At 43.4% G+C, this 25,628-nt stretch overlaps 1 protein-coding gene across 3 annotated transcripts in view; it reads left to right on the forward strand.

Annotated features, from left to right (window-relative positions):
* LOC147202157 (gamma-interferon-inducible lysosomal thiol reductase-like) overlaps nucleotides 1-25,628 on the forward strand; it is a 26,268-nt gene continuing 640 nt past the window's right edge. The window contains exons 1-6 of one of the 3 annotated variants that reach the window (XR_015101399.1): nucleotides 1-223; nucleotides 4,514-4,702; nucleotides 4,784-4,855; nucleotides 5,610-5,699; nucleotides 5,991-6,143; nucleotides 25,362-25,445. Coding sequence is in view for 2 of the 3 variants with exons in the window: in XM_086115849.1 (XP_085971975.1) it covers nucleotides 80-223; nucleotides 4,514-4,702; nucleotides 4,784-4,855; nucleotides 5,610-5,699; nucleotides 5,991-6,143; nucleotides 25,377-25,445 (717 nt within the window). In the remaining variant the exon portion in view is untranslated. The remainder of the gene's footprint in view (nucleotides 224-4,513; nucleotides 4,703-4,783; nucleotides 4,856-5,609; nucleotides 5,700-5,990; nucleotides 6,144-25,361; nucleotides 25,446-25,628) is intronic. The other 2 variants (XM_086115849.1, XM_086115850.1) reach the window with 2 other exon arrangements.

The raw sequence follows: 25,628 nt of genomic DNA on the forward strand, positions 1-25,628 counted from the left end.
GTCAGTGGAGAGTCATGAGCACTGAGTAGATACAGTAGTTTGGGTCTGTCCTCAGTGTGGAGCACACATTCGATACACCATGAAGCTCCCGGCTCTTGTTGCAGCTCTTTTGGTCGTCTTCCTCTGTTACGTTTGGAGCGCAGCCTCATCTCATCCTCAACCCTCTTGTCGATATCCTCCATCGCAGTGGTGTCGCTCCCTGGAGATTGCTGTTGAATGCAAGGTGAGTGCACAAAGTGTTGCAGCATTGAGATAGAACACAGACATGGCTTCCCCCCCCCCCCCCCCCCCCATATATGACATAAAAACGTCATTTTAAATTTGGACAAAATACATGCATATGTCTGTTTTATTATTGAACCATTTAACATCATAGTATCTTAGTGTATTTCATTTTTTCCACAATGCTTTTACGTTGTACATCTCCCAATGAGGATACTGTAAAAAAAGATCCAGCCTTCAACAACAAAGGATTTGAACAATGTAACCCCCCCCAAAACAACAACAACAACATAGTGTGTACCTCCACCATTCCCCAGTACAATGGTCTCCCTTGCATAAAAATGATCATTCAAAGGCAGCACAAAACCTCTGAACAGATAACCAACATTAAGTACAACTCATTTTGTGCAAAAATGAATAAATAGATAAATTGCAAATAATTTTGAAAAAGTGGAACTACCGGTGCCGAGCCGCAACTATGCGTAGGTCCACTGGAGAAGAAGAAACATGTTTGTTATTTCCCACTCTTGGGTGCTAATGCCATCCCATCCATCCCTTGCTTAGTCAATGCAGAAATCGTTTCATGAAAACTGTATACCTGATTTGAGTTTAAATCTGATTGAATTGAATGGAGCTCGTGTGATCAGTTGTAAAATGAGAGTCATGCTTCAGCTATTTAAGGCCTTACAGTGTTTCTGCATGTGACTGGATGGGCTGTTCTGGTCCAAATGTAGTAAACAGACAAATTAGAATTCAAACTAAATGTTTGCGGCGGCCCGGTAGTCCAGTGGTTAGCACGTCGGCTTCACAGTGCAGAGGTACCGGGTTCGATTCCAGCTCCGGCCTCTCTGTGTGGAGTTTGCATGTTCTCCCCGGGCCTGCGTGGGTTTTCTCCGGGTGCTCCGGTTTCCTCCCACATTCCAAAAACGTGCATGTCAGGCTGATTGGACGCTCTAAATTGTCCCTAGGTGTGGGTGTGGGCGTGGATGGTTGTTCGTCTCTGTGTGCCCTGCGATTGGCTGGCAACTGATTCAGGGTGTCCCCCGCCTACTGCCCGGAGATGGCTGGGATAGGCTCCAGCACCCCCCGCGACCCTAGTGAGGATCAAGCGGTTCGGAAAATGGATGGATGGATGGAACTAAATGTTTGAACATTTTGTTAGACCGTTTTTGTCTGCGTGCCGCACAGTGGCTGAACGGCTGGCAGTCATCCAGTGTCCTAACACGTTCCAAAAACATTTTATGTTAATTGAAAACTCCAAGTTGTTCATTAGCTACTTTGGTTTGGCTTGTTTAAACTTGCCCTGATCCGGTCATATTCATTAATGTGACCATAATGAGGACAAGCGCTATAGAAGATGGATGGATTGCATAGTTTGCATCATTTTTAATATGAAAAAGTGAATTTTCTGAATTTCACTTAAAATGGATGGGCTACTTGTGTTTTTATTTTTAAAAAAATCAAGACAGTCTTTCTAGACTTCACCTAACATAAATACATTTGAAACTCAAAATAGGCACTTTTTGTTTTAACTTGACATATTTAACTGTCAATGTTGTAATGGCAAAACTCAATATAATGTACATTGTTTAAAAATGTATCACTATTAAGTCTGGGGACCTCCTGCAGTCACAAAATCTGGTGGAATCTTCTATTTAAGCTTGAATGCATGCTGCGGTTCCTAAAGCTAGATAAGACTCTGTAGACCAGGGGGCCCGCGGGCTGGATCCTTGCCCGTTGGTCTCTTTAATCCGGCCCGCTGAAGATTGGTGCACAGTTAAGGTTTGATTGCATTCATTTCGTTTGGACAGTTACTTCAAGTTGCAGAGCACAGGGAGGGAGGGGAAGACGAAGAAAGAGGGAGAGAGTAATGACCATGGAAGGGAAAGTGATATGTATCTGATTAAACGAAGCGGGTAACAAAGTACGAAACATTCAGGAGACGCTTGGAGTCGGAAAGACTCAAATCTACGAGACTTTGAAAAACAAGGAAGCGATTCTTAATCAGTCCGATTCTGTCAATTTCCATGCTCAGAGTGAATTGCTTGTGGCTCGAGTAAATGAACATTTCCTAGAATGGTTTGATTGTTATCATGTTAAAAACTTTCCGCAAACTGGACTGCTAATAAGAGTCGGAGAGCAGTCAAATGTGTAGAGCGTGAACAACAGGGGGCTCAGTACACATCCTTGAGGAGAACCGGTGCTGAGTGTGATGTTGGAGGAGAATGTTCCATTATTACTGGCATACAAAGACATTGTGCTATCTTCTTTATTTTCTATTTCTATTTCTAACTTTTAGCCCGGCCCTCCACAATATTTTCTGCTTCTCATTTGGCCCCCCCGGGAAAATAATTGCCCACCCCTGCTGTAGACAGGACAGTGTATGCAACAAACTTGAATCTTTTTGTTTTAAGATGACACAAACTAAAATATAGTGTCTGGATTTCAAGCTTGGAAATGCAAATCTCTCTCTGTTGATGTACTACAGCAGGGGTGCCCATTTGGTCGATCCTGATCTACCGGTAGATCTAAGACAGGTCCCAAGTAGATCCGAGGAGTGTCGAGGAGAAAAACAAACAAACAACCATTTGTGTGTCTTTGTACATGTTACTAATATATTTTTTTGTGTTAATGTACACTGCACCCGAATCATCTTATCAGTCTCATTTTCACCCAAAAAATATTGAAAAAATAAAATAAAGCAGGTAAATCTTGAATTTACGGTGGCGCGTGATTACATCACCGGAAGTTGTTAGCGCTCAGCAGTCTGCAATTGCAGCTTGTGATCAGAACTGTTGCGCTCTATCTTTTATCGTCAATTCTCATTCAGAGTTTGCTTCGTGTACAATTTACCGAGGGCACGGAAAAAGAATAGGAATCTAGGAGGGCCCAGGGAAGCACTTTAAAACGGTACGTGTGAGCTACGATAGTTAACAGGCTTCAAAAGTGTGTCGCATGCCTCAGTTTCAGGCTGTTTCTCATCATGGCGTGCGTGTGCGTGTGTGTGTGTGTGTGTACGTGTGTGCGTGTGCATGTGCATGTGTGTGTGTGCGCGCGTGCCGGTAAGGGTAGATCCCGGGAGGTTAGTTGATTGAAAAGTAGATCTTCGATCCAAAAAGTTTGGGCACCCCTGTACTACAGTATGGACATGCGCTGAGTCATCAATTCGCGGAAAACGTGACACGATGGCTACATGACATGGAATGTGAAGTTGAAGACTCCCACAATACCTCACTTTGTTGAAGCTGACCATACTAGAATTTCCCTTTCTTACTGTACGTGTTCCATCATGTACCTTTATTTGAGTGCCTTTAGTGAGTCTGATGGATTTGGAATCGGGTGTCCGACTGTATTTTATTAATGGTTAACTATATTGTATGCGCAATATGTTTGATGGAGACACAGTGGCCGCGAAGTATTTATTTTCACATTGCAGCAAGTTGTAGGTGGTTTGGTGGCGAAAGTTATTACCGTATTGGCCCGAATGTAAGACGGTGTTTTTTCGCATTGAAATAAGACTGAAAAGGTGGGTGTCATCTTATATTCGGGGTCTAGACATTATACACATTCACGACGCTAGATGGCGCCAGATATCATTGAAGCGAATGCTGAACTTGACTCCCCAGGCCAAAGTGAACCCCTGTCACGAAGAATAAAAATAAAAAATAGAGGTAAGAAAGAAAAGAGAAGAAAATAATAGAAGAGATAACAGAAAATGGAGAAACGTAGCGACAATATGGAGAAAAGTGGGTCAAAGATCGGCCAGGTTAACCGGCAGCTGAGGAGAAGTTATGATGTAATTTACATTTCAAAAACCAGAAGCCATTCATTTATGAATGTGATTGCACTTTAGTTTACATATTTAAATGTTCAGATATTAAGATTTGAATGAGGCAAAATAACATGCCTTTTCTCTCAAATATATTGTTTGAATCATTTGTTCCAGATGGACTGTAATTATTTTCTGTATAAAAATTAATTTGGTGTTCAAAGAGTCTTTTTTCCAACTTGAGTCTTGAAAAAGAGGGGGTCATCTTATAATCAGGGCCGTCTTATATTCGGGCCAATACTGTACTCTTTAAAATGCTGACATCATCTTCGGGTAGAAGTAAATGTTCTTTGTGTAGTAAGGTTGTGTGATATTTTAAGAGTAACTAATCTAATTACTTGACTGGTGAAAGTAATGCATGAGATTAATTGTGAGTGGAAAATGTGAACATTTAGAAGTTATGCGTTACCAACAGCACTGCAAGTGGGGCCATCTCATGTTTGTTGTCTTCCCCTGCCCCAGGTGCAGAAGCAGTGTATGGAACTAAGCGCCGTACGTCCAAAGGAGGCGGCTGCTCCGGTGTCTGTCGCTCTTTACTACGAGTGTCTGTGCCCAGGCTGCAGGTCGTTCATCACTCAGCAGCTCTTCCCCACCTGGTCCATGCTGCAGGACATCATGAATGTCACGCTGGTGCCGTATGGCAACGCCAAGGTGTGGCGATCTGTTTGCTTGCGCTTCCTAGTCTTATATATGAGGAAATCACATTTTTTTCAAAATGGTATTTCCTTGCAGGAACTGGTGTCGGACAATACTACCTTCACTTGCCAGCATGGGGAGCCAGAATGCCATGGGAACATGATTGAGGTGAGGCATGGTTTTATCCAAGGGTGGACAAACTTGGGTGCTCAAGGGACACCTTTGATTTGTTTTTTTGTTTTTTTAAATGGACAGAGCGGGCCGCTTGTTCCAACTATAAAGAATATAATAAATAATAGCTTTTTATTCAAATTTATTTTTCACTTAAATTTGTTATGATTGATGTAATTGCAGTATAATTAACCTGTTATTTAATAAAAGTGAAATGTATGTTCAATAATTGGCTGGCAACCGGTTCAGGGTGCCCCCCGCCTACTGCCCGAAGACGGCTGGGATAGGCTCCAGCACCCCCCGTGACCCTAGTGAGGATCAAGCGGTGTAATGAAAAAAATATCTACACTAGTGCACATCAGTGAACCAGTTTAGGGACAAACGATTGAATCAAATACTTGTTTTGCATTTGTAATGACTATAATTTTGATTCAATAAAAGCTTACGATGTCAGTTCAATTTTTAAATGTTTTTGACACATCAATTAGCTAATACACAAAAGAAAGAAGTAACACTTAAAATGGTGAAATCAGACAATTCACTTGTTTGCATTTATACGGAATTGAATTATAATTATCATTTAATACGATCAAGACTTTGTTAAATTTGATTTGTTACAAGGAATAAATCGAGACATTTCACGATAAATGTTTAATCAGGTACCTAATTATTTTGTTTTGCACTTATAATTGTTACATGTGTAAAAACAACAAACAAACAAAAAAGTCTGATCAATTGCTCCTCCCCTCAGGCCTGCATCCTCCATTTGTGCGGCCCTGCAGCTTTTCACATTATCTACTGCATGGAATCCGCTGCCGACGTTCTCGGTGCAGCCCAGCCGGTGAGTGTTTTCTTTGAGGGAGGGATGAAGAGGCCAGTCTAGCTGCCACATTTATGGATGTTGATATGAAGTATAACCAGGTGGTGCCGATTGATTGTTGCCATTTCACTGAATATACGTTTCCAGTGTCCACCCGACCATAAAATAAATTGAAACTCCTCACCGTACAAACACAGAAACGCTCTTTCACATCTATCGCTTTGAGAATGAATAGAAGAGCTCGCTGGGGATTTCGACTTGAGTGATCCGTGTCCTATTTCAAGCCTCCTTCTGCGTATCTTGCTGTTGTAGTGTCTTCAGATGCACGCCCCCGCCGTCTCTTGGGTCAGTATCGACACTTGTGTCAAGGGAGATCTGGGCCGTAGATTGATGCACGCCAACGCGGTCATGACGAGAGCGCTGAGCCCTCCCCACAAGCACGTCCCCTGGGTTACATTCAATGGGGTAAGGAATCGTCTCAGCAAGACAAGGTCAAGCCAGGTGATCAGAATGGTTTACAATGTTTTCACGTGGAAGTCCAACATGAGAAAACATTACAAAGTTTTACACACACACACACACACACACACACACACACCAGTGTTGTGTCCAAGGACCGGCAACCCGAGGCCAAGGCCAAGGCCAAGGACTTGACTCCGAAGCCAAGGCCAAGGCCAAGGACTTGGAAAATCTTCCGAGGCAAGGCCAAGGCCAAGGACTTGAGAAATCATCCGAGGCCAAGGCCAAGGACCAAGGACTTGCCTCCAAGGCCAGGGACCAAGGACTGATTTTGAAGCTGAGGCCGAGCCGAGGACATGTATAAAACAATGCTATCATACCACTTGGCAGGTCTTCATGATTTGCAACACGCCTCCATCATAACCCCTTGCACTCCCTAACGCTTGAATGAAGTGTTTTTATTCAAAGAGTAGAACAGTCAGGGTACGTGTTATTTATACTGAGAAAAACAAAAAAGCATATGATATACATTTATGAATTAATGTTTTAGTGCAGTAGTTTCTTAATGTCAAGTCAAGTCAAGTCAACAGTATTTATAGAGCACTTTCAAACAGCCATCGCTGCATACAAAGTGCTGTACATGGAGCAATTTAACATGCACAATAAACAGTAAGACAAATCGGTAATAAAGGCGGTAGAAAGCACCAAACAGTAAAACCAAGAACAAATCTAAGTCATGCTGAGTCGAATGCCAAAGAATACAAGTGAGTTTTGAGGAGGGTTTTGAAGATGGGCAGCGAGGAGGCTTGCCGAATGTTTAGTGGGAGGTCATTCCAGAGAGAGGGACCAGCAACAGAAAAGGCTCGATCCCCTCTGAGCCTCAGTTTAGTTCTTGGTACTTCTAATAAAGTCTGGTCCACAGACCTGAGGCGCCGGGCAGGTGTGTAGGGGCGGATGAGCTCAGAGAGGTAAGGTGGCGCGAGATTATTCAGAGATTTGAAAACAAATAAGAGGATCTTGAAAATAACTCTAAAATGAATGGGGAGCCAGTGAAGGGATGCCAGAGTAGGAGTTATGTGCTCCCTCTTACGAGTACCAGTCAAGAGGCGAGCGGCGGCATTCTGGACCAGCTGAAGGCGCTTAATGGAGGACTGGCTGACTCCAAAGTAAAGGGCATTGCAGTAATCGAGCCGGGATGTGACAAAGGCATGAATTACCATCTCAAAGTGTTCATGTGAGAGGAGAGGTTTTATTTTGGCCAGCTGTCTAAGGTGAAAGAAGCTGGATTTAACAACGGCACCAATTTGCTGATCGAGTTTGAAATCACTGTCCAGTTTAAGGCCCAAGTTTGAGACTGTTGACTTAAGATAAGGAGACAGGGGGCCCAAGTCTACAGGATGGAATGTACAAGGGCCACTGGGACCAAACAATATCACCTCTGTCTTCTTTTCATTGAATCTCAAGAAATTTTGTGCCATCCAGGTTTTGATTTCTTCCAGACAGGATAGGAGTGGCCTTAATGAGAAGGCGTCTTTCTTGCTCAGTGGGACATAGATCTGGCAGTCATCTGCATAGCAGTGGAAGGGAATACCATGTTTCCTTAAGATGGAACCCAATGGGAGCAGATACAGCGAGAACAGCAGAGGCCCCAGAATTGAGCCCTGTGGAACACCACATGACAGGGGAGCAGTGCGTGACTCAGAGCAGCCAAGGCTGACACAGAAGGTTCTGTCAGCTAAATAGGACCTAAACCACTCAAGAGCACTGCCGCCAATGCCCACCAAGTGCTGCAAACGAGACAGCAGAATACTGTGATCCACTGTATCAAATGCTGCAGTTAAGTCCAATAAAACTAGACACACGTGGTCTCCAGAGTCATTTGCCAGGAGGATGTCATTAGAAACGCGTAACAGGGCTGACTCCGTGCTATGCATCGTCTTGAAACCTGACTGGAAGACCTCCAAGATGTTATGTTCATCCAAGAAAATTTTCAACTGCATGTGCACGACTTTTTCCAGAATTTTGGAAATGAAAGGCAGCTTGGAAATGGGCCTGAAACTTGACAGCACATCTGGATCAAGGCCAGCTTTCTTGATCAAGGGTTGGACCACAGCATGTTTAAACTGTTGGGGAACTACACCAGAAGAGAGGCTGCTGTTGATGATATCCAAGACTGATGCGCCAACACTCGGGAGAACCTCCTGAAAGAAGTGCGGGGGAAGAGAGTCGCAAGGGGAGCCAGATGGCTTTGTCTGGCGAACTACATCCTCCAAAAGCGCCAAGGACACAGTTTCAAAAGAATTTAGCACAGCTGAACATGGAACATGGACAGAGGGGTCAGATGCGGTATTTGAGACCGGAGTCCTAGCTGTAGAGACCTTACCAATGAAAAACTGAAGGAATCTGTTGCACATCTCGGGTGAAGAATCCGAGCAAGTAGGCAGAGGGGGTTTGAGTACAGAATCTATTGTTTTAAATAGTGCGCGTGGGTTGTGACGGTTAGCTTGAATAAGGTCCGACAGATATTCTCTTTTGGCCTCTTTTACTGTGAGCTGGTAGTTACGCCAGCAGTCTTTCCAAATTTGATAAGAGACATGCAATTTGTCATTTTTCCACTTGCGTTCGGCTTTGCGACACCCCTGCCTAACTGCGCGGGTAATGTCGGGTTTGGCTCGGGTTTAGGTTTTGGGAGCACAGTTTTTGAAGGAGTGAAGTAAATCAACACTCAACAGGCATGACATGGCACGGAAGACAAGTTGAGAAATGAATTTGCATAGAAGTCAATCACTGAGTGCAGAAAAAGCGGTAATCTCTGCAGTGATAATTTTACAGTTTACTGGCAGCGAGTCCCAGGGACTCGGTGATCAGAAAAGTATGAGTCCCATTATGCATTGAGAGAGTCCCAAATTTCGAATTCTGAAATGGTCTACTTATTCAATTGCATATGATAATAACACAAACAACAACATATACATATAATTATAAACAAATGTTGCAAAAATTTAAATAATTCAGGAGCAGGCCTGAGGATTTCGGCTCTTTGAAGTGAACGATGAGTCGTTTTTAAACGAAAAAAACGACCATGTAGAGTAAGGTGTTTTTAGCCCAAAAAAAAAAACGACCGTGTATAGGAAGGCGTTTTTAGACGAAAAAAACCCCAACATGTATAGTAAGGCGTTTTTCGACGAAAAAAACGACCATGAATAGTAAGGCCTTTTAACAAAAAAAACCGACCATGTATAGTAAGGCGTTTTTCGACGAAAAAAACGACCATGAATAGTAAGGTGTTTTGAGCCGAAAAAAACAACCATGAATAGTAAGGCGTTTTAACAAAAAAAAACCGACCATGTATAGTAAGGCGTTTTTAGTCGGAAAAAAAGACCATGTATAGTAAGGCCTTTTTAGCCGAAAAAAACGACCATGTATAGTAAGGCATTTTTAGCCCCAAAAAACGACCATGTATAGTCAGGCGTTTTTAGCCCAAAAAAACGACCATGTATAGTAAGGCGTTTTTAGCCCCAAAAAAACGACCGTGTATACTACGGCGTTTTTAGCCCAAAAAACCCCACCATGTATAGTAAGGCATTTTTAGCCCCCAAAAAACGACCATGTATAGTAAGGAATTTTTAGTGTCAAAAACGACCATGTATACTAAGGCATTTTTGGCCGAAAAAAAACGACCATGTATAGCACGGCGTTCTTCGCCGAAAAAAAAAAAACGACCATGTACAGTAAGGCACTTTTGGCGGAAAAAAAACGACCATGCATAGTAAGGAGTTTTTAGCCGAAAAAAAAGGACCACGTATCGTAAGGCGCTTTTAGCCGAAAAAAATGACCATGTATAGTAAGCTGTTTTTAGCCGAAAAAAACGACCATGTATAGTAAGGCGTTTTTCAATGAAAAAAAACAACCATGTATAGCAAGGTGTTTTAACACGAAAAAAAAAGGACCATGTATAGTCAGGCGTTTTTAGCCGAAAAAAACCGACCATGTTTAGTAAGGCGTTTTTAGCCGAAAAAAACTACCATGTATATAGTCAGCCGTTTTTAGCCCAAAAACATGACCATTTGTAGTAAGGCGTTTTTAGCCGAAAAAAAACGACCATGTTTAGTAAGGCGTTTTTAGCCGAAAAAAACGACCACGTATATTAAGGCGTTTTAACCCGAAAAAAACGACCATCTTTAGTAAGGCATTTTTAGCCGGAAAAAAACCCGACCATGGATAGTAAGGCGTTTGAACCCCAAAAAACGACCATGTATAGTAAGGCGTTTTTCAACGAAAAAAAAAAACATGTATAGTAAGGCGTTTTTAGCCGAAAAAAACGGCCATGTATAGTAAGGCATCTTGAGCCGAAAAAAATGACCATGTATAGTAAGCCGTTTTTAGCCGAAAATGTATAGTAAGGCATTTTTCAATGAAAAAAAACAACCATGGCGATTTAACCCGAAAAAAAACGACCATGTACAGTAAGGCATTTTTGGCCGAAAAAAAACGACCATGTATAGTAAGGCGTTTTTAGCCGAAAAAAAAGGACCACGTATCGTAAGGCGCTTTTAGCCGAAAAAAATGACCATGTATAGGAAGCTGTTTTTAGCCGAAAAAAACGACCATGTATAGTAAGGCGTTTTTCAACGAAAAAAAACAACCTATAGCAAGGCGTTTTAACCCGAAAAAAAACGACCATGTATAGTCACGCGTTTTTAGCCGAAAAAAAACGACCATGTTTAGTAAGGTGTTTTTAGCCGAAAAAAACTACCATGTATATAGTCAGCCATTTTTAGCCAAAAAACATGACCATTTGTAGTAAGGCGTTTTTAGCCGAAAAAAAACGACCATGTTTAGTAAGGCGTTTTTGCCGAAAAAAGCGACCATGTATATTAAGGCGTTTTAACCCGAAAAAAACGACCATGTATAGTAAGGCGTTTTTCAACGAAAAAAAAAAATGCATAGTAAGGCGTTTTTAGCCGAAAAAACCCACCATGTATAGTAAGGCGTTTTAACCCGAAAAAAAACGACCATGTATAGAAAGGCGTTTTTAGCCAAAAAAACCCCAACCATGTAAGGCGTTTTTAGACGAAAAAAATGACCATGTGTAGTAAGGCGTTTTTAGACGAAAAAAACGACCATAAATAGTAAGGTGTTTTTAGACAAAAAAAACAACCATGTATAGTAAGCCGTTTTTAGCCGAAAAAACGACCATGTATAGTTAGGCGTTTTCAGCCAAAAAAAACGACCATGTACTGTATATTAAGGCGTTTTTAGCCAAAAAAAACGACCATGTACTGTATATTAAGGCGTTTTTAGCCGAAAAAAAAGACCATGTATAGCACGCCGTTTTTAGCCGATAAAAAATGACCATGTATAGTCAGGCGTTTTTAGCCAAAAAAAACGACCATGTATAGCACGCCGTTTTTAGCCGATAAAAAATGACCATTTATAGTCAGGCGTTTTTAGCCGAAAAAAACGACCATGTATATAGTAAGGCGTTTAGCCGAAAAAAACGACCATGTATATAGTAAGGCATTTTTGTCCGAAAAAAACCGACCATGTATCGTAAGGTGTTTTTAGCCGGAAAAAAACGGTGCAAATGGTTTTCTTGATTGGCTGTCAGCCGGGTGAGGGTGCCCCCTCCCCTCTGCCGATGGCCCGAAGACAGCCGGGGGAGGCTCCAGCACACCCCCCCGAACCCGACCCTTGTGAGTACAAGGGGATGGGAAAATTGATGGGAGGGTGGACGGACAACACCCATGCCAGCAAGAAGAGAACACACAAGAGCGACAGGCCGGAGCTGAATTTGAACCCTGGACCTCTGAGTTCGCACTCCAACGCACTAACCAGTGGGCCACGGAGCCAGCCCAGCGTCACACTCAAATGTATAAATGAAAGCATAAAACTTTTTTTTTTTTTTTTTAAATTAAAAAAAATAAAAGATCAGCACAACACATTAAAAGTCACGATACTCTTAATTCTCTCTGTGTTGTCATTTCTTGCTCTTGTGCAGCTTTCTTGGCTTCGATCTTCTCCACCTGTTCCTGTCAGAGAAAGGGGATATGTCATCTGACTATCTCAATCACAACAGGACATTTCCTGAAATGTCATCAGCCATCTAAGTCACAACAGGATTTTTCCGTTTTTGGCCAAAAAAAACGACCATGTATCGTAAGTCGTTTTTAGCCGAAAAAACCCCCGACCATGTATAGTAAGGCATTTTTAGCCCAAAAAAACCCCGACCATGTATACTACGGCGTTTTTAGCCCAAAAAACGACCATGTATAGCATTTTTAGCCCGAAAAAAACGACATAGTATTGTAAGGCGTTTTTACCCCGAAAAAACGACCATGTATAGTTAGCCGTTTTGAGCCGAAAAAAACAACCATGTATAGTAAGGCATTTTTAGCCGAAAAAAACGACCATGTATAGTAAGGCGTTTTTTGCCGAAAAAAAACGACCATGTGTATAGTAAGGCGTTTTTAGCCCAAAAAAATCGACCATGTGTAGCAAGGCGTTCTTAGCTGAAAAAGAAACGACCATGTATACAGAAAAGCGTTTTTAGCTGAAAAAAAAACGACCGCCCAGTGACGTGTAAAAATATAACACATTTTCCTGGAAACCCTTGAAAGTGCATGTCAAATAGGCCTAAAGTGCAGGCCAAGTCAAAATCACAGGTAGTGTAGAGGTATACACCCCAATGTTTGGTCCAGGCAACCCCGGTTCAAACCCCGCTCAGTTTTGTGTGAAAATACAACACTTAGTTACTTTTTCCTGGAAACCCTCAAAGGTGCATGTCAAATACGCCTGTAGTGCAGATATAGATACAGTCGCTGGTGGTGTAGAGGTATACACCCCGGTGTTTGGTCCAGGCAACCCTGGTTCAAACCCCGCTCAGTTATGTGTGAGATAGTATAGTAAGGCGTTTTTCGCCTGAAAAACCTCCAACATAGTATAGTAAGGCGTTTTTCGCCCGAAAAAAAATGACATAGTATAGTAAGGTGTTTTTAGTCCGAAAAAAAAACAGACATAGTATATAGTAAGTCGTTTTTCACCCGAAAAAAAAACGACAGTATAGTAAGGCGTTTTTAGCCCGAAAAAAATGACATAGTATAGAAAGGCATTTTTAGCTGAAAAAAACGACCATGCATAGTAAGGCGTTTTTAGCCCGAAAAAAACGACATAGTATAGTAAGGCGTTTTTAGCCCGAAAAAAATGACATAGTATATGTAGTAAGGCGTTTTTAGCCCGAAAAAAATGACCATGTATAGTAAGGCGTTTTTAGCCCGAAAAAACGACATACTATAGTAAGGCGTTTTTCGCCCGAAAAAACGACATAGTATAGTAAGGCGTTTTTAGCCCGAAAAAAACGACCGAGTATGGTAAGGCGTTTTTAGCTGAAAAAAAACCGACCATGTATAGTAAGGCGTTTTAGCCCGAAAAAAACGACATAGTATAGTAAGGCGTTTTTAGCCCGAAAAAAACAACATAGTATAGTAAGGCATTTTTCGCCCGAAAGAAACGACCATGTATAGTAAGGCGTTTTTAGCCGAAAAAAACGACATAGTATAGTAAGGCGTTTTTAGCCCGAAAAAAACGACAGTATAGTAAGGCATTTTTAGCCCGAAAAAAAACGACATAGTATAGTAAGGCGTTTTTCGCCCGAAAAAAACGACATAGTATAGTAAGGCATTTTTAGCCCGAAAAAAATGACATGGTATATATAGTAAGGCGTTTTTATACCGGAAAAAAACGACATAGTATAGTAAGGCGTTTTTAGCCCGAAAAAAATGACCATGTATAGTAAGGTGTTTTTAGCCCGAAAAAACGACATACTATATAGTAAGGCGTTTTAGCCCGAAAAAAACGACATAGTATAGTAAGGCGTTTTTAGCCCGAAAAAAACAACATAGTATAGTAAGGCATTTTTCGCCCGAAAGAAACGACCATGTATAGTAAGGCGTTTTTAGCCGAAAAAAACGACATAGTATAGTAAGGCGTTTTTAGCCCGAAAAAAACGACAGTATAGTAAGGCGTTTTTAGCCCGAAAAAAACGACATAGTATAGTAAGGCGTTTTTCGCCCGAAAAAAACGACATAGTATATATAGTAAGGCGTTTTTATACCGGAAAAAATGACATGGTATATATAGTAAGGCGTTTTTATACCGGAAAAAAACGACATAGTATAGTAAGGCGTTTTTAGCCCGAAAAAAAACGACATAGTATATATAGTAAGCCGTTTTTCGCCCGAAAAAAACGACATAGTATATATAGTAAGGCGTTTTTAGCCCGAAAAAAAATGACATGGTATAGTAAGGCGTTTTTAGCCTGAAAAAAAAAAACGACATCGTTTAGTAAGGCGTTTTTAGCCCGAAAAAAACGACATAGCATAGTAAGGCGTCTTCAGCCCGAAAAAAACGACCATGTATAGTAAGGCGTTTTTATACCGGAAAAAACCGACATAGTATAGTAAGGCGTTTTTAGCCCGAAAAAAATGACATAGTATAGTAAGGCGTTTTTAGCTGAAAAAAACGACCATGTATAGTAAGGCGTTTTTAGCCCGAAAAAAACGACATAGTATAGTCAGGCGTTTTTAGCCCGAATAAAACGACAGTATATATAGTAAGGTGTTTTTAGCCCGAAAAAAATGACCATGTATAGTAAGGCGTTTTTAGCCCGAAAAAACGACATAGTATAGTAAGGCGTTTTTAGCCCGAAAAAAACGACCGAGTATAGTAAGGCGTTTTTCGCCCGAAAAAAAACGACATAGTAAGGCGTTTTTAGCTGAAAAAACCAACCATATCTAGTAACGCGTTTTTAGCCCGAAAAAAACCCGACATAGTATAGTAAGGCGTTTTTAGCCCGAATAAAACGACAGTATATATAGTAAGGTGTTTTTAGCCCGAAAAAAATGACCATGTATAGTAAGGCGTTTTTAGCCCGAAAAAACGACATACTATAGTAAGGCGTTTTTCGCCCGAAAAAACGACATAGTATAGTAAGGCGTTTTTAGCCCGAAAAAAACGACCGAGTATAGTAAGGCGTTTTTAGCTGAAAAAAAACGACCATGTATAGTAAGGCGTTTTAGCCCGAAAAAAACGACATAGTATAGTAAGGCGTTTTTAGCCCGAAAAAAACGACATAGTAGAGTAAGGCGTTTTTAGCCCGAAAAAAACGACCATGTAAAGTAAGGCTTTTTTAGCCCGAAAAAACGACATAGTATAGTAAGGCGTTTTTCGCCCGAAAAAAACGACATAGTATATAGTAAGGCGTTTTTAGCTGAAAAAACCAACCATATCTAGTAACGCGTTTTTAGCCCGAAAAAAAACGACATAGTATAGTAAGGCGTTTTTAGCCCGAAAAAAACGACCATGTATAGTAAGGCGTTTTAGCCCGAAAAAAAACGACATAGTATAGTAAGGCGTTTTAGCCCGAAAAAAACGACATAGTATAGTAAGGCATTTTTAACTGAAAAAAACGACCATGTATAGTAAGGCGTTTTTAGCCCGAAAAAAAACGACCATGTAAAGTAAGGCTTTTTTAGCCCGAAAAAACGACATAGTATAGTAAGGCGTTTTTTCGCCCGAAAAAAAACGACATAGTATAGTAAGGCGTTTTTCGCCCGAAAAAAACCACATAGTATAGTAAGGCGTTTTTCGCCCGAAAAAAACGACATAGTATAGTAAGGCGTTTTTAGCTGAAAATACCAACCATACTGATGCCCATACTGTGACAGTAGTCCAGAGCCTTGAGAAGCTCATACATGTAGTAACGAATATCATAGTCTGTCAACTTCTGGTAAAGCTCCTTAAAATCCGTATTATTAACGTACTCAAAGACAAGAGCTGGTGTTCTGGACACAGGGTCTTTAACCGTGTCAACCAGAAGAATGATGTTTGTCCCTCCGCGTAGATTTTCAAGAATCTTTATTTCCCGTTTGATCTTCTTCCATTTGACAGGCTTAAGGATTTTCACCACTGCTTTTTCACTGCTGCTCACGTTGATGGCCTCAAAAACTTCACTGTACTTGCCTCGCCCCAATTTGCGTACCAACTGGTAGTTGTCTTGATTGCTCCAATTTGACACATGCGTGTCATAATCCCAGTAATCTTTGTTCTTCCACGTGTTGACATCGGTGTACACCCGAGCCTTGCTACTGGCCGGTGATGATGATCCAGGCATGGCAAGCTTTAAGGCTCGGTGGTTAAGATGTTCCGCTGAATTTTGGTTGACCCAGTACTGGAAGGCAGCACACTGATTCTCCAAAACAAGTGGCTTTAAAGTCTCTTTGTTGGCTTTACCAATGGTTTTGGCTGATTTCAAAGTGCCGGGCTGACCTATCACAGCTGATGTGCAGAAGGAGAGAGCTACGATGATGGAATGCGCGGTGCCCCGGAGTAGAATGTTGGGCAGGATGAGATGAAGAGCTGCCAGCTCGTCGATGAAGTGTCGCTTCCGGATCCTGGGGGCTATGTAGCGTGAGGGAGGGGGACGGGTCGCAACCCCGCCCCCGCACTTCGACCCCGTGGCCAGGGTCCACGGCAGCGCGGTGGCCGACGGTGGTGGTCCAGGGGGTCTGCAGCACCCGAGGTTGGACCGTGGATGCGCCGGGCCCGGTGTTTTATTTTGAAGGGTGGGCATTCCTTCATAACCCATGGGGATGGTCGGCTTGGGGATCCGGTCCGACACCTTGCTAGGCGCTTAACGCCAGGACTGTGGTGGATTTGTATACCGCCGGACGCGGTCCCGCGGGATTTTGCTGACCCGAAGGTCATTACCACTTCGCACCAACTCTCCAGTGATGGAAAGTCCCGTCAATTCGGCGTGGAGGCTCCCTTACGGACTTCACTGCGATCCACTAGGAATTGGCGACGGTTTGATCCGCACCTTTGAGCCTAGGGATCGCAGATCTTTTGCGAAACACACGAAAATACCAACCATATCTAGTAACGCGTTTTTAGCCCGAAAAAAACCGACATAGTATAGTAAGGCGTTTTTAGCCCGAAAAAAACGACCATGTATAGTAAGGCGTTTTAGCCCGAAAAAAAATGACAGTATAGTAAGGCATTTTTCGCCCGAAAGAAACGACCATGTATAGTAAGGCATTTTTAGCCTGAAAAAAATGACATGGTATATATAGTAAGGCGTTTTTATACCGGAAAAAAACGACATAGTATAGTAAGGCGTTTTTGCCCGAAAAAAAACGACATAGTATAAAGCCGTTTTTCGCCCGAAAAAAACGACATAGTATATATAGTAAGGCGTTTTTAGCCCGAAAAAAATGACATGGTATAGTAAGGCGTTTTTAGCCTGAAAAAAAAAACGACATAGTTTAGAAGGCGTTTTTAGCCCGAAAAAAACGACATAGTATAGTAAGGCGTCTTCAGCCCGAAAAAAACGACATAGTATAGTAAGCCGTTTTTCGCCCGAAAAAAACGACATAGTATAGTAAGGCGTTTTTCGCCCGAAAAAAATGACAGTGTAGTAAGGCGTTTTTAGCCCGAAAAAACAACATAGTATAGTAAGGCGTTTTTAGCTGAAAAAAACGACATAGTATAGTAAGGCGTTTTTCGCCCGAAGAAACCCACTATGTATAGTAAGGCGTTTTTAGCCGAAAAAAACGACATAGTATGGTAAGGCGTTTTCAGCCCAAAAAAAACGACATAGTATAGTAAGCCGTTTTTCGCCCGAAAAAAATGACATAGTATATAGTAAGGCGTTTTTTGCCCGAAAAAAACGACAGTATAGTAAGGCATTTTTAGCCCGAAAAAAATTACATGGTATAGTAAGGCCTTCTCATGGTCTCACCACCCGTGGGAGGGGTCAAAGGGGTCGGGTGCAATGCGAGCTGGGCGGCAGCCAAAGGCGGGGACCCTGGCGGTCCGATCCTCGGCTGCAGAAGCTAGCTCTTGGGACATGGAATGTCACCTCTCTGGCAGGGAAGGAGCCCGAGCTGGTGTGTGAGGTAGAGAAGTTCCGACTGGATATAGTCGGACTTGCCTCCACACACAGCCTGGGTTCTGGTACTAGTTCTCTCGAGAGGGGTTGGACTCTCTTCCACTCTGGAGTTGCTCATGGTGAGAGGCGCAGAGCAGGTGTGGGCATACTCATTGCCCCCCGGCTCAGTGCCTGTACATTGGGGTTCACACCGGTAGACGAGAGGGTTGCTTCCCTCCGCCTTCGGGTGGGGGGACGGGTCCTGACTGTTGTTTGTGCATATGCACCAAACGGCAGCTCAGCATACCCACCCTTTTTGGAGTCCTTGGAGGGTGTGCTGGAGAGTACTCCTGCTGGGGACTCCCTTGTTCTGCTGGGGGACTTCAATGCTCACGTGGGCAATGACAGTGAGACCTGGAGGGGCGTGATTGGGAGGAACGGCCCCCCCGATCAGAACTCGAGTGGTGTTTTGTTATTGGACTTCTGTGCTCGTCACGGACTGTCCATAACGAACACCTTGTTCAAACATAAGGGTGTCCATATGTGCACTTGGCACCAGGACACCCTGGGCCGTAGTTCGATGATCGACCTTGTGGTTGTATCATCGGATTTGCGGCCGCATGTTTTGGACACTCGGGTGAAGAGAGGGGCGGAGCTGTTCAACTGATCACCACCTGGTGGTGAGTAGGCTCCGATGGTGGGGGAAGATGCCGGTCCGTCCTGGCAGACCCAAACGTATTGTGAGGGTTTGTTGGGAGCGTCTGGCGGAATCCCCTGTCAGAAGGAGTTTCAACTCCCACCTCCGACAGAGCTTTTCCCATGTTCCGGGGGAGACGGGGGACATTGAGTCCGAGTGGACCATGTTCCGTGCCTCTATTGTTGAGGCGGCCAATCTGAGTTGTGGCCGTAAGGTGGTTGGTGCCTGTCGTGGCGGCAACCCTTGTACTCGCTGGTGGACACCAGCAGTAAGGGATGCCGTCAAGCTGAAGAAGGAGTCCTATCGAGCCTTTATGGCCTGTGGGACCCCAGAGGCAGCTGACGGGTATCGACTGGCGAAGCGGAACGCAGCTTCAGTGGTCGTCGAGGCAAAAACCCGAGCGTGGGAAGAGTTCGGTGAGGCCATGGAAGCCGACTTCCGGACGGCTTCGAGGAAATTCTGGTCCACCATCCGACGTCTCAGGAGGGGGAAGCAGTGCACCACTAACACTGTACAGTGGGGATGGGGCACTGCTGACTTCGACTCGGGACGTTGTGAACCGGTGGGCAGAGTACTTCGAAGACCTCCTCAACTCCACCAACACGTCTTCCTTGGAGGAAGCAGAGTCTGAGGACCCTGAGGTGGGCTCTCCTATCTCTGTGGTTGAAGTCACCGATGTGGTTAAAAAGCTCCTCGGTGGCAGGGCCCCAGGGGTGGATGAGATCCGCCCGGAGTTCCTCAAGGTTCTGGATGTTGTGGGGCTGTCCTGGTTGACACGCCTCTGCAACATCGCGTGGTCAACGGGGAGAGTGCCTCTGGATTGGCAGACCGGGGTGGTAGTCCCTCTTTTTAAAAAGGGGGACCGGAGGGTGTGTTCCAACTACAGAGGGATCACACTCCTCAGCCTCCCTGGTAAGGTCTATTCAGGGGTGCTGGAGAGGAGGGTCCGTCAGGAAGTCGAGCCTCAGATTGAGGAGGAGCAGTGTGGTTTTCGTCCCGGCCGTGGAACAGTGGACCAGCTCTACACCCTTAGCAGGGTCCTCGAGGGTATGTGGGAATTCGCCCAACCAGTCTACATGTGTTTTGTGGACTTGGAGAAGGCGTTTGACCGTGTCCCTCGGGGAGTTCTGTGGGGGGTGCTTCGTGGGTATGGGGTACCGAACCCCCTGATACGGGCTATTCGGTCACTATACCACCGATGTCAGAGTTTGGTTCGCATTGCCGGCAGTAAGTCGGAATCGTTTCCAGTGAGGGTAGGACTCCGCCAAGGCTGCCCTTTGTCGCCGATTCTGTTCATAATCTTTATGGACAGAATTTCTAGGCGCAGCCGAAGCGTTGAGGGCGTCCGTTTTGATGGCCTCAGTATTGCATCCCTGCTTTTTGCAGATGATGTGGTGCTGTTGGCTCCTTCAAACGGGGCTCTCCAACTCTCACTGGAGCGTTTCGCAGCCGAGTGTGAAGCGGTTGGGATGAAAATCAGCACCTCCAAATCTGAAACCATGGTCCTCAGTCGGAAAAGGGTGGAGTGCCCCCTCCGGGTCGGGGGAGAGATCTTGCCCCAAGTGGAGGAGTTTAAGTATCTTGAGGTCTTGTTCACGAGTGAGGGCAGGAGGGAGCGAGAGATCGACAGGCGGATCGGTGCAGCGTCTGCTGTGATGCGGACGTTGTATCGGTCTGTCGTGGTGAAGAAGGAGCTGAGCCAAAGGGCGAAGCTCTCAATTTACCGGTCGATCTACGTTCCAACCCTCATCTATGGTCACGAGCTATGGGTCGTGACCGAAAGAACGAGATCCCGGATACAAGCGGCCGAAATGAGTTTTCTCCGCAGGGTGTCCGGGCTCTCCCTTAGAGATAAGGTGAGAAGCTCGGTCATCCGGGAGGGGCTCAGAGTCGAGCCGCTTCTCCTCCACATCGAGAGGAGCCAGATGAGGTGGCTTGGGCATCTGATTCGGATGCCTCCTGAACGCCTCCCTGGTGAGGTGTTCCGGGCATGTCCCACCGGGAGGAGACCCCGAGGAAGACCCAGGACACGCTGGAGTGACTATGTCACCCAGCTGGCCTGGGAACGCCTCGGGATCCCCCCGGGGAGAGCTGGAAGAAGTAGCTAGGGAGAGGGAAGTCTGGGCTTCCCTGCTAAAGCTGTTGCCCCCGCGACCCGGCCCCGGATAAGCGGTAGAAGATGGATGGATGGATGGATGGATAGTAAGGCGTTTTTAGCCTGAAAAAAACGACCATGTATCGTAAGGCGTTTTTAGCTGAAAAAAACGACATAGTATAGTAAGGCGTTTTTCGCCCGAAAAAAATGACATAGTATAGTAAGCCGTTTTTAGCCCGAAAAAAACGACATGTATAGTAAGGCGTGTTTAGCCCGAAAAAACAACCATGTATAGTAAGGCGTTTTTAGCCCGAGAAAAACGACATGGTATAGTAAGGCGTTTTTAGCCCGAAAAAAACGACCATGTATAGTAAGGCGTATTTAGCTGAAAAAAAGGACATAGTATAGTAAGGCGTTTTTAGCCGAAAAAAAACACATAGAATAGTGAGGCGTTTTTAGCCCGAAAACAACGACATAGTTTAGTAAGGCGTTTTTAGCCCGAAAAAATGACATGGTATAGTAAGGTGTTTTTAGCCTGAAAAAAAAAGACATAGTTTAGTAAGGCATTTTTAGCCCTAAAAAAACATCGTATAGTAAGGCGTTTTTAGCTGAAAAAAACGACTATGTATAGTAAGGCGTTTTTCGCCCGAAAAAAACGACATAGTATAGTAAGGCATTTTTAGCCCGAAAAAAATTACATGGTATAGTAAGGCGTTTTTATACCGGAAAAAAACGACATAGTATAGTAAGGCGTTTTTAGCCCGAAAAAAACGACATAGTATAGTAAGGCGTTTTTCGCCCGAAAAAAACGACATTGTATAGTAAGGCGTTTTTTGCCCGAAAAAACCGACATAGTATAGTAAGGCAATTTTAGCCCGAAAAAACGACATTGTATAGTAAGGCGTTTTTTGCCCGAAAAACCCGACATAGTATAGTAAGGCAATTTTAGCTGAAAAAAATGACATGGTATAATAAGGTGTTTTTAGCCTGAAAAAAAAACGACATAGTTTAGTAAGGCGTTTTTATACGAAAAAAACGACAGTATAGTAAGGCGTTTTTAGCCCGAAAAAAACGACATGGTATAGTAAGGCGTTTTTAGCCCGAAAAAAACGACATAGTATATATAGTAAGGCGTGTTTAGCCCGAAAAAACGACCATGTATAGTAAGGCGTTTTTAGCCCGAAAAACGACATAGTATAGTAAGGCGTTTTTAGCCGAAAAAAATGACCATTTTTTGTCGTTTTTTTCGGCCAAAAATGCCTGACTATACATGGTCGTTTTTGACGCTAAACATTCCTGACTATACATGGTCGTTTTTTGGGGGCTAAAAATGCCTTACTATACTATGTCGTTTTTTTTTGGCCAAAAATGCCTTCCTATTCATGGTCGTTTTTTTGGGGCTAAAAATGCCTTACTATACATGATCGTTTTTTGGGGGCTAAAAATGCCTTACAATACATGGTCGTTTTTTTCGGCTAAAAACGCCTTACTATACATGGTCGACTTTTTTTCGCCTAAAAACGCCTTACTATACATGGTCATTTTTTTCGGCTAAAAACGCCTTACTATACATGGTCGTTTTTTTCGGCTAAAAACGCCTAACTATACATGGTCGTTTTTTTCGGCTAAAAACGCCCTACTAACACATGGTCATTTTTGACGCTCAAAATTCCTGACTATACATGGTCGTTTTTTGGGGGCTAAAAACGCCTTACTATACATGCTCGTTTTTTCGCCTAAAAACGCCTTACTATACATGGTCATTTTTTTCGGCTAAAAACGCCCAACTATACATGGTCGGTTTTTTTAGGCTAAAAATGCCTGACTATACATGGTCATTTTTGACACTAAACATTCCTTACTATACATGGTCGTTTTTTGGGGGCTAAAAATGCCTTACTATACATGGTTGTTTTTTTCGGCTAAAAACGCCTTACGATACATGGTCGTTTTTTTTGGCCAAAAACGCAAAAATCCTGTTGTGACTTAGATGGCTGTTGACATTTCAGGAAATGTCCTGTTGTGATTGAGATGGTCAGATGACATATCCCCTTTCTCCGACAGGAACAGGTGGAGAAGATCGAAGCCAAGAAAGCTGCACAAGAGCAAGAAATGACAACACAGAGAGAATTAAGAGTATCATGACTTTTAATGTGTTGTGTTGATCTTTTTTTTTTTAGAAGTGTTTTATGCTTTCATTTATACATTTGAGTGTGACGCTGGGCTGGCTCCGTGGCCCACTGGTTAGTGCCTTGGAGTGTGAACGCAGAGGTCCAGGGTTCAAATCCAGCTCCGGCCTGTCGCTCTTGCGTGTTCTCTTCTTGCTGGCATGGGTGCTGTCCGTGCACCCTCCCATCCATTTTCTCATCCCCTTGCACTCACAAGGGTCGGGTCGGGGGCGTGTGCTGGAGCCTCCCCCGGCTGTCTTCGGGCCATCGGCAGAGGGGAGGGGGCACCCTCACCCGGATGACAGCCAATCAAGAAAACCATTTGCACCGTTTTTTTTCGGCTAAAAACGCCTTACGATACATGGTCGTTTTTTTTCGGCCAAAAATGCCTTACTATATACATGGTCGTTTTTTTCCGGCTAAAAACGCCTTACTATATACATGGTCGGTTTTTTTGGGCTAAAAATGCCTTCCTATACATGGTCGTTTTTTTGGGGCTAAAAATGCCTTACTATACATGGTCGTTTTTTTGGGGCTAAAAATGCCTTACTATACATGGTCGTTTTTTTGGGGCTAAAAATGCCTTACTATACATGGTCCCTTTTTTTTCGGCCTATAATGCCTTACTATACATGGTCGTTTTTGACGCTAAAAATTCCTTACTATACATGGTCGTTTTTTGGGGGCGAAAAATGCCTTACTATACATGGTGGTTTTTTTGGGCTAAAAACGCCTTAATATACATGGTCGTTTTTTGGGGGCTAAAAATGCCTTACTATACATGGTCGTCTTTTTCGGCTAAAAACGGCTTAGTATACATGGTCATTTTTTTCGGCTAAAAGCGCCTCACTCTACATGGTCGTTTTTTTCGGCTAAAAACACCTTACTATACGTGGTCCTTTTTTTTTCAATTAAAAACGCCTTACCATACATGGTCTGGGGTTTTTTCGGCTACAAACGCCTTCCTATACATGGTTGTTTTTTTCGGCTAAAAACACCTTACTACACATGGTCGTCTTTTTCGTCTAAAAACGCCTTACTATACATGGTCGTTTTTTTCGGCTCAAAACACCTTACTACACATCAGAGATGTGTTCCTCGAGCTGGTCCTTGGCCTCGAGGACCGGCTCGAGGACCGAGGGGCGGTCCTTGGTCCTCGGCCTTGGCCTCGGATACGGGACGCAGAGGTAACGAGATGGCTGATCTCTAAACATTCTCTGAGTACTACTATTATTACCACTCCCACTAATACTACATTAATTAATTTAATACCTTCAAATTCATAACAATTAATTAAATCAACCATGATTTTAAACAATGTATTATCAATATTCATTATTCCAAACATGAGAAAGCATTCAGCAAACATTACTGGAATCAAGCAAAAGGACTCCAAATCCCAACGGCCAAACCCGGAAGTGAACTGCCGACATTATTGACTCCAGCTGTAACACAAATTACTTGGTTCAAACAAACATTCTAGTGCGACCGCACAAACGTGACGACTGTGCAAAAATAACTAAATAAAAGACACCACTGTTACAGAAAGGCTTTACACGCTATTTAAACTGCCGATCGCGAACGCAACAAACCGTGATTGAAACTAACTGTGATGCCGCTCTTTATACGTTGCGCTAACTGTTATCTGTCAGTGGCAGACCCGCCCCTCTTAAAGCGCCAGAGTTAAACCATCAATATGGGTTTCCTTTGATGGAATTTATTAGATTCGTTCGTGATTTTTGCGGCCCTTATACAAGTGTTTCGAGGCTCTAATCCCTCATTGTGTCCGAGGCCAAGGACTTGACTCCCGAGGCCAAGGCCAAGGACCAAGGACTTGACTCCGAGGCCAAGGCCGAGGACCAAGGACCGCCCCTCGGTCCTCGAGGCCAAGGACCGGCTCGAGGAACACATCTCTGACACACACACACACACACAAATGAGTCATTATATGGAGCTTGATTAAAACCCTGGAGAACCCATGGGGTCAAATTTGGCCCCTATAAATTCTGCTACTCAAACGCTACCCTTAAATTCCAAAGGGTCAAATTTGGCCCTAATCCTAAATTAGGATTAAAGCATTAAATATTTATTTTATACATGTTTTGGTGTTCAGTGAACATATAGCAGTCATTTAATGTAAAATTCATCATTTTCCAAAGAAGAAAAGGGTTCTTGGGTTCTCCAGGGTTAACAAGAAAATGACATTGTGGGTCCCAAAAAGATGAAATATGAGTAAGTTAGTGTTGATGAATAAAAAAAAGGCATTTGATTTGCATTCATCTGCTCATACAGTTAACTGATGTGCAAGACTAACCATTGTGAATCAATGTCACAAAAGACTCCAAATTAACAGGAATTCACAGAGGAGTATGAAGATAAGGCCATGTCCTCGCTCTTCCATTTGGTTTGCCAACTTTACGAGGTGAGAAATGATGCCTAATTTTTGTTGTTGATGTGACGATTACAGTCGTATTAAAAATTGCACGACATCGTCCTATTAAAAGCAGCACGTCTCAGCACTGTAAACTCCATAGACCATGATACTTTGTGCCTGTGACTGCAGAGATTCATTTGGACGTTGCTGCCATGTGCTGTATGATTTCAG

The sequence above is a fragment of the Hippocampus guttulatus genome, chromosome 7 (genome assembly GCF_054856545.1).
Source record: "Hippocampus guttulatus isolate MCC_2025c chromosome 7, RoL_Hgut_1.0, whole genome shotgun sequence".
Taxonomy (NCBI): Eukaryota; Metazoa; Chordata; class Actinopteri; order Syngnathiformes; family Syngnathidae; genus Hippocampus; species Hippocampus guttulatus.